Source organism: Pipistrellus hanaki (genome assembly GCF_964339955.1).
Source record: "Pipistrellus hanaki genome assembly, chromosome: 8".
Taxonomy (NCBI): Eukaryota; Metazoa; Chordata; class Mammalia; order Chiroptera; family Vespertilionidae; genus Pipistrellus; species Pipistrellus hanaki.
The window spans coordinates 30,644,713-30,659,093 of NC_140510.1; the positions used below are offsets into that span (position 1 = coordinate 30,644,713).

The 14,381-nt window shown below is 37.4% G+C and overlaps 1 protein-coding gene across 1 annotated transcript; it reads left to right on the forward strand.

Moving 5' to 3' along the window:
* The first annotated feature begins 2,937 nt into the window (after positions 1-2,937).
* Positions 2,938-13,741, forward strand: TNFAIP6 (TNF alpha induced protein 6). Its single transcript, XM_084892554.1, has 6 exons — positions 2,938-3,118; positions 6,317-6,454; positions 7,889-8,050; positions 9,892-10,120; positions 11,731-11,771; positions 13,053-13,741. Exons 1-6 carry the CDS (start codon positions 3,025-3,027, stop codon positions 13,220-13,222), a joined length of 834 nt encoding a protein of 277 aa, XP_084748680.1. The 5' UTR covers positions 2,938-3,024; the 3' UTR covers positions 13,223-13,741.
* The last annotated feature ends 640 nt before the right edge of the window (positions 13,742-14,381 follow it).

Genomic DNA, 14,381 nt, shown 5'->3' on the forward strand with positions numbered 1-14,381 from the left:
CTCCCCTGGTTCCCACTCACACCAATTGTATCTTTTCCATATAAAAACCTTTTTCTTTTCTTCTACAATAGAATTGAACACCCTCTTGTGGACAAAAAAGGAACCACATACGAAATTTGACAAGCTCAGGGGAGGCCAGCATGGCAGGCCCCACAGAGTCAGCAAAAGTACCCACATAGGATGATCTGAACATAAATGTTCCTAACAAAAGTGGGTAACTAAAAGCGGGTCATGAGGGTCTTCATGTCCTAGGCCTGTAGCTTCCCAGATAAAGGTCAGTTTTACCTTAAGTGAGCCTGTCTATTGTCTTTTTGCATCTAGGATAACATACATTTGAATTGTCAGAATAACCTCCTTTATCAGACACCTTAAGGCACAACCAAACACCAGAGCATGAGACCACAGAATCCCTCATTGTTATCTTGTTTTCTGAATACCATCTCTAGGTGCTGTAAATATTATTAACTATCCTGTATCCACCAGTATAAAAGAAGTATGTGTCCCTCCCCTTTACTTTTTATCCAATTCCAGAGATTCCCCACTTTGCTTTCTCTCTCTCCCTTAATCTACCACCAATGGAATTCATGTAACCCTCCTTAGGTCTCCACCTTTGATTCTAATGTATAAAATAATCTGCAAAACTATCTTTTTTTTTTTTTTTTTTTTTTTTGAGCATTGTCTCAATTCATTGAGATTTTGCTTCTTGGAAATTGTCGACAGTTTGGTTCAAATAAACTCATGAAATTTCTCTAAAGATTTCTCTTAAGTCGAAACCCTCCAAATCAGAGCCCTCATCATTGGGCACTGTTTTCTATTTGCTGGATGGTAGGAAGGATGGGGTTTCCGAACACTGAACAGAGGTAAGAGGAAATACTTGTCCTCTGCCTGGAGAGTTAGGAAAGGGGAAAAGAAATCCTCCACCCTGGATTGGGTTAATCCATTCAAACCATCATTGAATGTTGTTTTTGTAGAGGTTGAACATTCACACCCTGCTCTACCTGGCGCTTCCTTAAAATGCAAATGAACAAAGAAGGGTATCTGCTGTTAGTTATTTGACCTAAGATTAACTTCCAGCCCTTTCCTGAAAGTAATCTTTTTATAAATGAGAACTAGGGAATTTGGGTACTTTGAAGAGATGCAGAGAGGAGAGCATGACCAGAGATTGTGACCAGGCGAAGAATGGGAAGGCTGTGAGGGTTTTGCTGCAGGCTTGCGCAAGTAAAGTTATATTTACTTTTCTAACCACAAACCTAAAATACTCATGTAATTCTGTTTTCCAGAGCAATAATATCAGTTTGTTCCTTCCAACTATTTATTCATCCTGTACTTGCTGACCATGTCTGTCTTCTCCATGGTCACACCTACCTGGTCTAGACTCTATCTCTCTTGCACCAAACTGAAAACTTTCTAACCTTATTGGTAAACTAAGATAATACAATGCTCTCCTCTCTCACTGGTCTTGGGCCCCAAATAGAGATTTTGAACCCTAGTAACTTTCTGCATACCTCAGTGAGAGTCCAATAAATTCTGTACCCTCAGCCTAAACCCCCACAACTGCTTTTCTGAGATGAGACCAGGCCAAGCCTTTGATGTTCAATGCAGTTGATGCCTCGGGGACTTAAGGGATTTCTGGACCAAAAAGTTGGGTTTTCAAAGGATTCCAATATCACTGGAGGAACTAAGAAAGTATAAGAGAAATGAGCATAGTGGAAGCAAATGGGAGGCAATTTGGCAGCAAGAGTAGAGACACTAGGTAGCAAAGAATGACCTTCAAGAAAGAGAAGCAAAAGCTGCCAAGAAATTGACTGTCAATCAACAGGAAATGACATTCACAGCAGAGCAGTGCGGGTAGCACCAGACATGACACCAAAAGACTCTGCACAAAAAGAAAACAAAATTTGGGATACTTTAAGGTATGACAACTTTGATAATTATACCTACTATTTTGATCATCTTCAAACTTAGAATGTTGTGGGGAAACTATGACCATATTTTTTCTTAACGTTATGACTATCTACCCATTCTCCTTTTCCAAAACACTTCAAGGATTTGTGGCCTGGGGAAATTAGTGTTAGACTAGCTGCTGGAATCTCCTAAGGCTCTGTAACAAAATTACTTTTCTGGAACTGATGTATTTACCTGATAACCACAATAAACCAAGGACTGCAACAGACCTTACCCAAGGAGAGAGCAGACAGAGGATAAAGGAATCCTACATCACTGGGGATAGTTTAGGGCTTGCCAAATTGTGCATACTTTTCCTTCTAAATTTTCTTTTTCTTTTTTTTTTTTTTAAATATATATTTTATAGATTTTGTACAGAGAGGAAGGGAGAGAGATAGAGAGCCAGAAACATCGATGAGAGAGAGTCATCGATCAGCCGCCTCTTGCACACCCCCTACTGGGGATATGCCCGCAACCAAGGCACATGCCCTTGACCGGAATCGAACCCGGGACCCTCCAGTCCCCAAGCCGACGCTCTATCCATTGAGCCAAACCGGTCTCAGCTCCTTCTAAATTTTCTATACAAGCTTGGCAATGTTTAGGGAAAACTGAAGTAACATTATCAAAGTCAAGTTTATGATCAGTGCTTCATCCCAAACCCCATACTTCATAATTGACTTACTACAAATACTAAGACGTTCAGCGTTTTTCTTAAAATTCCTACTGACGTTTTTTGTTCTTGTTGTTTTTAATGGCTGCTGACTCTGCACCAAGTTACACAAATGTCCTACCAGGAAAGTGTCTGTGACAGACAGAATTGATTAATGAAAATGTAGGTGATCACTCTATCTTTAGCTGAAGCTGCCAATGCAAATGAGTCAGAGGGTTTGCTTCAGACACTGAGTTAATTGTGAAACTCTGCAGCGGGAAATGCCATTGGAGAGTGCCTGCTGACCTCACAGTTGCAAAAACTATTTAAAAAGATGTGGAAACCAGATGTTTCAGTCGCATTGCAGCCTCTGCACTGAGAATTTATCCTGAGGAGCACCTAATAGACTATTATTTCTCTACTGCTGAGATATGATCATCCCAATTTACTTATTTGTCTTGCTGTGGGAAGAGGCGCACGGATGGGGATTCAAGGATGGAATTTTTCATAACTCCATATGGCTTGGTAAGAAACTGTACTTATTGAACTTCTGGTTAAGAATGCCACTTCTTTGAATTCGTGGAGAAGCGAATCAAAGCAGTAGATTTTTCTGTTCTGTTCAAGCCTGGTGTTTTCAAAGAAAATGTTTAGGAAAGATAACTTTTAGAATGTCTATACCCTTTTTAAAATAGTGTTCCTGCCTTCTAGGATTTAAAAATAGCATTTATAAAGTTGTTCAGTAGGAAATAGAAGTTAATATTAATATTCCATATGAAAATATATTTAAAATTTTTCAAAGCAGATGTGGTGGTATAGTGGGAAATGTTTCTTTAACAAAAACATCAATGTATTGTTTTATTTTTATTTCAATGCATTTGCAATCAGATTTTATAGCAGGTAATTGTAACAAAATCATAACAGGCAAATTAGAATATAAAATAACTTTATAATCATTGCTCCATGTAGCGTTGTCTTACTTTTTCCAAATATTCTTTTTGACTAGTTTGACAAAGTCTATGTATTTCTGAATGTGTTCTTACCACTCTGGTTCCTTTTGTTTAAGCAACCCATGTACTTTTCTGCCCTTTTTGTTAGACAAGGAACGTAGCTTTTGCTGCTTTGTTTTGTTAAATGCTAGCAAAGGATTAATTGGACCTAACTGTGAGTATAAACAATAAACAAAACAAAAAAGCTAAATACTGAAAGCCCAAAATACCCTTTTTAGTATTCTGAACAATGCTTTAATTCCCATGATGCAAATTAATATTGCTTTATGTTCATTATTGTGTTTGATAGTGAAAACATTTTTTAATTCTTAAGAAGAAAATTGAGAGTTTCTTGTATAAAATAAAGAAATAAAGAGAAAGCAAAATTAACTTTAGGCCAGAGCGTGGTTTTATGCTTGCTAAGCAGTGTACAGTTGTAGAATATTTCAGCATGTTTCTCCCTGGTAATAGTAACTGCAGCCATGCGGATTTGATTAAAAAGCTTGATTTACAATGCACAGCCTTGCCGCCTCTCTTTTTCAGCTTGAGCCAGTGAACTAGCTTCTTGCTGAACACTGAGATCCATTTGGCAAAGCTGGGGTCTGGAATTTACCAGAGGAATGAACACATCTCTGTTTATTTTCACTGCACACAATCAAACTAAGGAGATAGCCTCAGATTTGCTAGGCAGGAAAAATATGGTCATGAAGCTAGTAAGAATTAAACCCATATGGATGAACTTCGAAATGCTCAAGTAATTAGGAGCTGTGGTCGTTGGTGTTTTTAAAAGTGATTTTGTACTTTACAAAAATATAAACCTGCACAATAGAAATTCTGTCCTGGTGGTCAAGAGAAGCAAACCCAAATGTTTGTTAATGGTGCTGCAGATTTGAGGCTTGGGGTAATTGCACATTTCTCCAATCTAGGACAAATTATTGACCAGTCAGCATGAATGAATTGTTTACCGTTGGTTAGGTCCATATAGCATGAGAAACTATTTAAGGAGAAAGGAGAGTTGGATTAGAAGGCAGGGCTCACTAGCAACTATCAAGAACAAGGCACTTGAAACCCTTAGACTCAGTGCCACATGGGGAAAAAGAGGAAACAGAGGACCCCTGAGGTTGGTTTTTAACTCTGGTATCGTAAATTGAACCAATGTGCATGGAGACTGTCTGTACTTGCGTTGCCCACTAGTGTCCACTAGGAGTAAGACCTGATCCTCTGCAATTAGCAAACCACCTCATGGTATATGCTCAAAACAACCAGATTGGAAACTAGTGAAAGTTTCGTTAATGAGACTTTACCATATGAAGGACATGGTAGGAAGTAGGTAAGTTTCAAAGGGGAAAATGAGTTGTGTGTTCCTTGTGTTCTCTGATCTATACTAGTAAGTATCAAGTTGACTGAGGTCTTCAGTAATGAGCTTTTACCATATAATGTATAAAAGGATCCCTTGGCTCTAGCCAGCTTGGATCAGTGGATAGAGCATCGGCCTGCGGACTGAAGGGTCCCAGGTTTGATTCCAGTCAAAGGCACATGCCTGGGTTGCGGGCTCAATCCCCAATGGGGGGTGTGCAGAAGGCAGTGGATGGATAATTCTCTCTCACCATTGATCTTTCTCCCTTCCTCTCTGAAATCGATAATCGATATGTTTGAGAAAAAAATAAAAGGATCCCTTAGTGTCCAGAAAAACAGAGAAAATGCCATGCAGCATTCCTGCTGAATTGTGGCAGTCCTCCCCTTCAGCCTGGGGAGGACAGCAAGGAGCGATCTTTCTAATACTGCTGGCTGCATGTCACTGCATGCCAAGATATAGGTGTTCTCATTGGCAATGGTCTTGATGGTGACTGATTGCCCAGGCTAGGGTACAAGGACTGAACCATAATCTGACAATCTACATAGAACTATTAGAGCTACAGTATGATTACTGCTCTGAGAATCTTTTCTCATTGTTTCCATGGCAAGATGCACTCCAAACTCAAAACAATCCTTTTAAGTAGTGATCTACTGGGAGATAACTCATGTGTGATTTAACACTACCGAAAATATGTTGGGAACAAATGTAAGCTAAAAAAGGACAAAATAGTTAAAGAACTTAGGAACTGGTACTTAGGTGTGCTCAGGATTTTCTCTGCTGAGTTTGAACCTAGTTTTCTTCTCTTTAATGAAATATTTGTTTGCTTTGGATTCCTTTCAACTTTCCCTCTGGTTTTTTTTTTTTTATTATTTGTTTACTAAAGTCTCAATTATATTGTATTAGTCATTTCCCTCAAATGGATATTGTGGCTTATTTTTCTCCATCACCACAAGCTGACATAATGGATCAATTTTCATGGTTTCTTTGCCTTCACCTCCTTTTTTTTCCCTATTAGTTACCTTTCCAAGTTTTTCTGTAATTTAAAGCAAAAAAAAAAAAAAAAAAAAAAAGTCAAAACTTGATCACCTTTGGTAGTGCAGAAATGCAATGTTGTACTGAAACCCTTTCAGGCTGTCAATTCAGAAACTTAATTTAGCCTCAAGTTTCTGTCTCTGTCCCCAGGTTTTCCTAAAATTCCCCCTCATTCATATTTTCCCCCAAAGCTTTCTAATAATGAAAATGTAGCTACCCAATGCTGCTGACCCAAGGAACCCTTTGGCAGGAACAATAGCTGATGTAATCTTCCATCTGAGGTCACAAAATTTCCCTTGTTCTGCAAGAAGGCAAGTAGTGCATTTACAACTTTTTGTGAATTCACAGAACAAGCTGCAGGCGTCTATCACAGAGAAGCTCGGGCCGGCAAATACAAGCTCACCTACCAAGAAGCAAAGGCGGTGTGTGAATATGAGGGCGGGCGTCTCGCCACCAAAAAGCAACTAGAGGCAGCCAGGAAAATTGGTAACTGATTTGGCAATGGCTTTCTTTCTTGTTCACCCTTGGGAAAAAATATCCCACTTTCCTGTAATCCATTAATAAGACTTCTTTACCCACCACCACTAATAGTTCTCTAAATCCCCATGACATCTCTCATCTCCACCCCCCTGCTTTTCCCATCTTCTCTACCTAGAGCGAGCTAGTGGAAAGTTCCTAATACTAGTAACTTATTTGGGGTTACAACCCACTGTGGGCCAATAAATAAAAATCAAAAGAAAATGAAGGCATCTCGATTTCATTTAAATTCCTCAGAAATTTAAAGCCATTGCTATTCATTTTAATATCTCTTCTTGACTTCTGAGTATGGGTTTCTTCATGTGTGGAGCGATGTTACTATGTTGAGTTTTACAAGAAAATTTACTTGGTAGAGGAAATACTGAATTTAGTGGCTTTTTTCAAAATGTTTCCATTTTTTTCTTTTTTCTTTTTTCAATATTAAATGGGAGAATGCATTTGTATTGAAAAGGAGGATAAGCAATGTATGAGATGGCAAGAGAAAGGAATTGGGAAGATGATATCAGGAGTCCTAGTGGAAAAGCCCAGTAATTAATTGGTGTTGTTTTCTTTATTTATTTAGAAAAAAAAGGGGGGGTAGGGAGGCTGCTACCATCTCTCCTGGGCTTTCAGGAGAATCCAAAAGACCACCCTACTCAGGACTCTTCTCCATTGAAGAAAGCTCTTTTTCCTGCAGAAAAGTGCCTGGCAGAGCTTATGCTGGCAAAAACTCAGGTGTTCTCCCCAACGCTCCAAAGTCTCCCCAGATAACTGCTCAGCCTGTTCCCATGGGACTGAGTGTGACAGGGACGGGAATGATGGACACAAAGTTAGAGTCATTGCTAGCTGCCCTGGACTTCAAGTAAAATTGCTCTTGGATGCCATTGGCAAGTATCTAAACAGCCTCTGAACTGAGCGAGAAACACAGGGCTGAGGCTTTGTTTGAACTCTACGAGCGCTTTTATCCCTCTTTACATTTTAAAAAGTGTTAGCAATATCTTGATGAATCCTGAAATAGAAATGACTTAAACTATGACTTGGGGGGGAAGAAAAAAAAAGTTTTCAAGACCGACGGTACTTTCAGAAATTATCTCATTGCACTGGATAGGTCATTGGTGAGAAGAAGCCAGCTCTGAACATGCAATGTTTTCAGATTCATGGGGTTATGATTTCTAGTTCACCTTCATCTTTCTCTATTTTTAAGTAATATGTCATTTCTTAGTAAAAGTCAGGTGTTATATTTTATAAAATTGTTTTAAGAAAACAATTTCTCCTTTTACATGAACTAAATGAATTTGGTGGCTAAGAAACTGTCTGTGTTGGAAAGGACCATCTTTGTAGATTTCGTGCTCTCAGCTGAGCCAGTTTGCCTGTTAAGTGTAAAACCTTTTCATTCTCTTGCAGGATTTCATGTCTGTGCTGCTGGGTGGATGGCCAAGGGCAGAGTTGGATACCCCATTGTGAAGCCAGGGCCCCACTGTGGATTTGGAAAAGTTGGTGTTATTGATTATGGAATCCGTCTCAATAGGAGTGAAAGATGGGATGCCTACTGCTACAATCCACATGGTTTGTTAAAAATAATAATTGTGTGCTTTGCAAAAACAGTTACATGTTACTAGGATGTTGTTAAAATGAAATAGCTTATTTTCCCAAAGATAAATCAGTTTCATGATACTAATTAGTAACTATCATTCATAGAGTGATTATGCTGTGTCAATCTGTACTGTCACTCAATATTCACCACCCTACACGGAGCTATTTTTATACCCATTTTAGAAATCAGGAAACTGAGAGTTAAGAATTTAAGCAACTTACCCAAAATTATGTAGCAAATAATTAGGAGGCAGGCAGAATTGTGAATTTAAGCCTTGTTTGTGCTATGGAGAAGGAGGGAGAGAGATAAAAACATCATTGATCAGCTCCCTCCTGCACGGCCCCTACTGGGGATCGAGCCCACAACCCAGGCATGTGCCCTTGGCTGGAATTGAACCTAGAACCTTTTAGTCCACAGGCCAATACTCTATCCACTGAGCCAAACCAGCTAGAGCTGTATAACGTCCTTAAATTATCATCTATATTTTATCCTCAGAATAATTCTGTGTGGGAATAATAGGAGAGGCATGATTACATTCAATTACCAAAGAAGAAACAGGTATAGGATGGTCACAGAGTGCTCACACCAGATCTATGACCTTCCTTTTTTTAAAAAATATATTTTTATTGATTTCGGAAAGGAAGGGAGAGGGAGAGAAACATCATTGATAAAAGAGAATTATCCATCGGCTGCCTCCCACATGCCCCCGCACTGGGGACTGAGCCCAGACCTTGATGTCCTGGTTCACTGATCCATGCTCAACTACTGAGCCATGCTGGCCGGGCTCTGACTGCCCCAGCCTTTCTAAGGTCCTGTTCTGTCTTAGAGATAAGCTTCCTTAACTTCAATGGCAATAAGAATTCTAACAAGATTTTTAAAAATAGTTACTTTAATGGAGAATATTCTTGGAAAAAACCTCTAATTGACAAAGTGAAAAATACCTTCATATGCTACCCAGAGTCAGCACTAGCACCACCACTCAGATTATTTTTAAGTTTCCAGGTTTGGTTTGGTCTTTCAAGATACTGGATACTTATTGATATGGAATTAAAATTAATCAGGGCCATTCCATACCTTTCTCTCTAGGTCATAGTGTAAGTGATTGGTTCTGAAAGAGGTTGTTCTTATAACAGGTTATGTGACACAACATAAATCTGTGAAGTAAAAAATAACTTAAAAAAACATAAATATCTTCACCAAATCCTCAAACAAGATTAAGGTGTTAGTTTAAAACCAGGAAAAAGAGTATAGGAAGATTATAAATTATTCCTTTCAGCTGGATTAGAGTGACCTCCAAGGTCTTTTGTAATCTTGAAATTCTATAATGATTTCCCAAACAGAATATATTGGACTCATTATTCTTCATATTCCAGTCCCTAAAGACACAGTGGTGACACCACAAGACAAAAACATATGACTGGGCTGTTGGTAACATGAATATATGTATTTGTCAAAACATATGGAAGGGTTCACATAATATTTGTGCATTCTATGCTTAAAAAATATAAATTAAAAGACATCCCCCCAAAAAATGTAACCAAAGATACAATTAATTTTTTTTTTGCTATCTTACTTTTTTAATTCACAGTGTCTGCTTATTTTAGAGAATTGAACAACTGTTGATGAAAAATACATTTATTCTTTAGCTACAGGAATACTATAGATGCTGTATGTTAAGCCATTTCTTTACTTTTTCATAAAGGGATATAAATAAATGTACACTAAGATGTGAATATCATTTTAATGTAGGAATAATTTTTTCTAATGCTTTCTTATCTTTCTGATCTCCTCTCCTTCCCCTCCCCCATTCCAGCAAAAGAGTGTGGTGGAATCTTTACAGATCCAAAGAGAATTTTTAAATCTCCAGGCTACCCAAATGAGTATGATGATAACCAAATCTGCTACTGGCATATTAGACTCAAGTATGGTCAGCGTATTCATCTGAGTTTTTTGGACTTCGACCTTGAAGATGACCCATCTTGCTTGGCTGACTATGTTGAAATATATGACAGTTATGATGATGTCCATGGCTTTGTGGGAAGGTACGTGTTGTTTTCCCATACAGAAAGTTAGAGGAACATTCAATATTGAGTTTAATGTTTCTTTAATTTTTCCCCAACTGTACCTACAATATTGATTTTCCAGTGTTCCTACACTCCTATAACACCATATCCTTTTTTAAAAATATATATATATTTTAGTGATTTTTTACAGAGAGAAAGGGGGAGGGAGAGAGAGTTAGAAACATTGAAGAGAGAGAAACATCGATCAGCTGCCTCCTGCACACCTCCTGCTGGGGATGTGCCTGCAACCAAGGTACATGCCCTTGACCGGAATCGAACCTTGGGACCCTTCAGTCCACAGGCCGAAGCTCTATCCACTGAGCCAAACTGGTTTCGGCCATATCCTTTTTCAACAAAGATTTTTCTTATCATGTTAAGTCATAGTTGCTACTTACTATCAAAATAGTGATAGCTGCCTTTTGATTACTGTTAAGTTGTAACAATTATTTAAATAATCTATTTATGAAGACCTCAAGATTGACTAACAACATGAAGGAGAAAGAGAAATTTGTTGGGGTTTTTAAATGTTCTAGTTTCTGTCAACTTTTAAAAATAATTATAAATTCAGTAATGGGTGTCTTTCTTCTGTGTACAAAGCAATGGGCTAAGTATCGTGGGTATACGGTAAATAAGCAAAGCATAGCCCCTGCTTTCATACAAGTTAGCTAAACCTACAAAGAGCAGCTTCTTAAAAATAGCTTTCTTTGCCGTAAAAAACAAGTGCTCTTTTCCACAATATTTCTTTCTCCCTTGATCTTCAACATGCTGGGACAGTTTTTTTGTGTGTGTGTTCTCTCCTTAAATCTTTAACACAGTTTACATTTTCAGATCCTTACAAAACATTTCAATTTAAAGAGTGTGCAATTGGGTGTTTTATATATTCAGATCACCATTTAATAATGTGTATTTTAGACTATCCATTATCAATAGAATATCAATTCTCCCTTATTCATGACTATATATAAATATATATATACTATTTTTTAAAGGTCTTCCAACAGCTATACATTTATATTGTGTAATTTACCTTTATAATAGATCTCCCTCCCTCCTCTGGAATAGATTACACTTTCAAAACTGACAAAACTCAACATTTATATAATGTGCAAGGGAGTTCCTTTCAAGATATGATTCATATAAAAATGGGACCCTCTTATATCTATAAGGTCCAAGTAATTTTTCCACCTTTAAATCTGTCTACTCCAGAATTCAAAGTATAATACTACCAACTATACACCCATAGACTTTCAATTGTGAAGAAAACTTTGAGATTAATCAGAGACAAATTTTTAATTTTTTCAAGGAGATTCAAATTGTCTGTTACACAAATAGTTTTGTAGGTGCACAGAGTAGAAATGCCACATATCCTTTCTTAAGAATCTCATTAATAGTTTGAGAAGTTTACTTCAAATAATGTACATGTTCTCCCTTACAAATCCAAATTTTAAAAAAACAATAAGACGTCATAAAATAACAGGAAAATAAGCCATTACTTGGGGGAAATAAAGCACTTTAGTTATTAGAAAGAGCTCATTGCTATAGCTGTATAATGTTCATTCGTGTGAATTCTCTTTAAAATTCCCTTTCAGATACTGTGGAGATGAGCTTCCAGAAGACATCATTAGCACAGGTAAGGGCTCTAAATTAGTTGCATGTTTTGTTTTCTCTCAGTGTCGCCGAAAGTGAAGGACCCAGTAGTCATCACTGTTTACTTTTTTAAAGCTGAGAGACCTGTTTGCTGACTTATAAATTCCAAGTATTTATTTATACCTAAAGAAAGATCTATGCCAACTCCTTGCACTGAAAACATGTAGACTCTCGTTATTTGTGGGAAATATAGGCTGAGATAGTTTTGAGTCTGCAAATCCATGAATACTGCTGTGGCTTATGATCTCCATAAAATGTAATAAAAGGCCAAGGTTTTTTCATTGATAAAGAATTAAATTAATTTATAAAGTTGTTAAATATACCATCTATCACTGAAAAAAATTTTACCTTATTTCTTGCATTTTTATCTTAGTATGGCATTTCCCAGGGAGAGATGTAAAGAACACAGTGCTGTGAAATGTTTTTATAATAGGTGTTACATGAGAAAGGGCTCTTAGGCCAGGTAAATTTGGGTAACACTGAGTTAAATAATGTTAAACAGGTTTCTTTATTTGAAGATGTCAGAGACTTTTTAATACGTTAATTATGCATAGCAAACCTCAAAGGGCTAGCTTTGGTAGGTAACCTTCTCCAAATTTTTTTTCTCCTGCAAATTATTTTGTGTGACTTTGTTCTACAAAACGTACCTCAAGAAATGTCCTTATAATAGCATAAATTTATCTCATTAAGCAATACCACTGCTAATAACCCAAACTCCTATTTTCTGACTAAGAACTTGTATTTTCTTAGATATCATTTTTAATGTAATCACCAGCATTAGTATTTGGCATTTGGCATACTCAATTTTTTCCTCCAAGTCATTAAATTATCACAATACTATGCAACTAAAAGTAATAGTCCATAAGCTCAGATATTGCTACCTTAGTTATTCCCACGCCCTAGCCTTTCAGTACCCACAATTCTCATATATTCGTCATTATTGCAAGACATGGAACTACTTTTTCAATTCTTGAATGAGTAATGCTTAAAACTTATTAATTCATTACTCTGTTACAATTTCCCTAGGATTGGTAAAGTATGAAGCCCTTTGTTTATCTCTATTTTTTTCTTGAGAATAAATTTTATGTTAACAGAAAGTTAAAAGAAGACATCATATGAGCTGTAGGAGGTAGTTGGGAGAGGAGAACTCTATTTTTAAAAGAGGGAGAGGGAGAGTCAAAAGGAAGCCCTGAAACTTGCCATTTTGTCTGCTAAATTAAAGGAGAGTAACATCTTTGTTCTTTTGCATCCTCTTCCTCCCCAGGAAATGTCATGACCTTAAAGTTTCTAAGTGATGCTTCAGTGACTGCAGGAGGTTTCCAAATCAAATATGTTGCAGTGGATCCTCAATCGAAATCCAGTCAAGGAAAAAATACAAGCACTACTTCTACCGGAAATAAAAACATTTTAGTTGGAAGATTTAGCCATTTATAAAACAAAACAGGACTTTTAGTATTTATGTTTGTATCTTTTGGAACCCCTTGGATCTCACTTTTATATTATTATTATTGTTATTAACATTTATTTATTACTTTTCTAGATGTAAATGTTATGCCTGATAATTTTGAGAAAATTGGAAAATACAGAACATTTTAAATGAGAAAATAAAATCTCTCATAATCCCATTGCAAGAAAATAACAGGTGTTAACATTTGTGTATTTTTCTTTTAGTCATTTTTTTATTTGTGGTATCTGTATATATATGTTCCTATATGTATTTGTATTTGAAGTTTTGGAATTCTGCTCTATATCACTATATCTTGTTGTTTTTTAAACCTTGAGCTATCTGACTTAAATATTTTCCCATAACATTGAGTGTTATGCAAAAACATGATTTTGAACAGCTGTCAAATGTTCCATATGATTTTTCCATACTTTATTTAAGCCTGTCTCTATTGTGGGAATATTAGGTTGTTTTCATAAACACTGCTTCAATAAACATCTTTGAACATGTGCATTTGTACAGCTCTCTAGTCATTTGGGGGAGGGTCCTAGAAGTGGAATTAGCGGGTCAGAGATTAATTAAAATGGAATTTTCTTTTTTGATGAGCAAAAATGATGTAACATTGTGGTTTTGATGCCAGAGGATGGCGTGGGTGAACTTCCTCCATTGCCAGTGGGAGTGGGGTACTTGCAACATCTTGAGAAAAAGCATTATCTAAGATGCACTCGGGAGGATGAATGATTTTCATTTGTGTGAAATTATATTCCTCAGTTTGCAAAGTCCCATTTCTCTTCATCTCGTCCTGGAAAGTGTGCAGCTAGGGCTTCAGTAAAGCTAGGAGTAAGCTGGTGTCCAGAGAGTTTCTGTTCCACGTGGAGTTGGGTCCGATGTAGCATCAGGCTAAAGTCCCTGAGTCCATTGTGTGGAACCCACATCCCTGTGGCCACATGGCTGAGTGCAGAGTGTGTGAGCCCCACAAGCCAGGAGCACCAGGGGGCCCAGAGAGCGAACTCCCTTTGTTCAGGAGCTCATGTGTCTCAGATTTCACACCCTCCAAGTGGTCCCGCCCATTTTGGTCAATGCCTGCTCTCAGGTGTGACTAACAGGTAAACACCTTCCCATATCTCCCAGACCTTACTGGGCATGTGT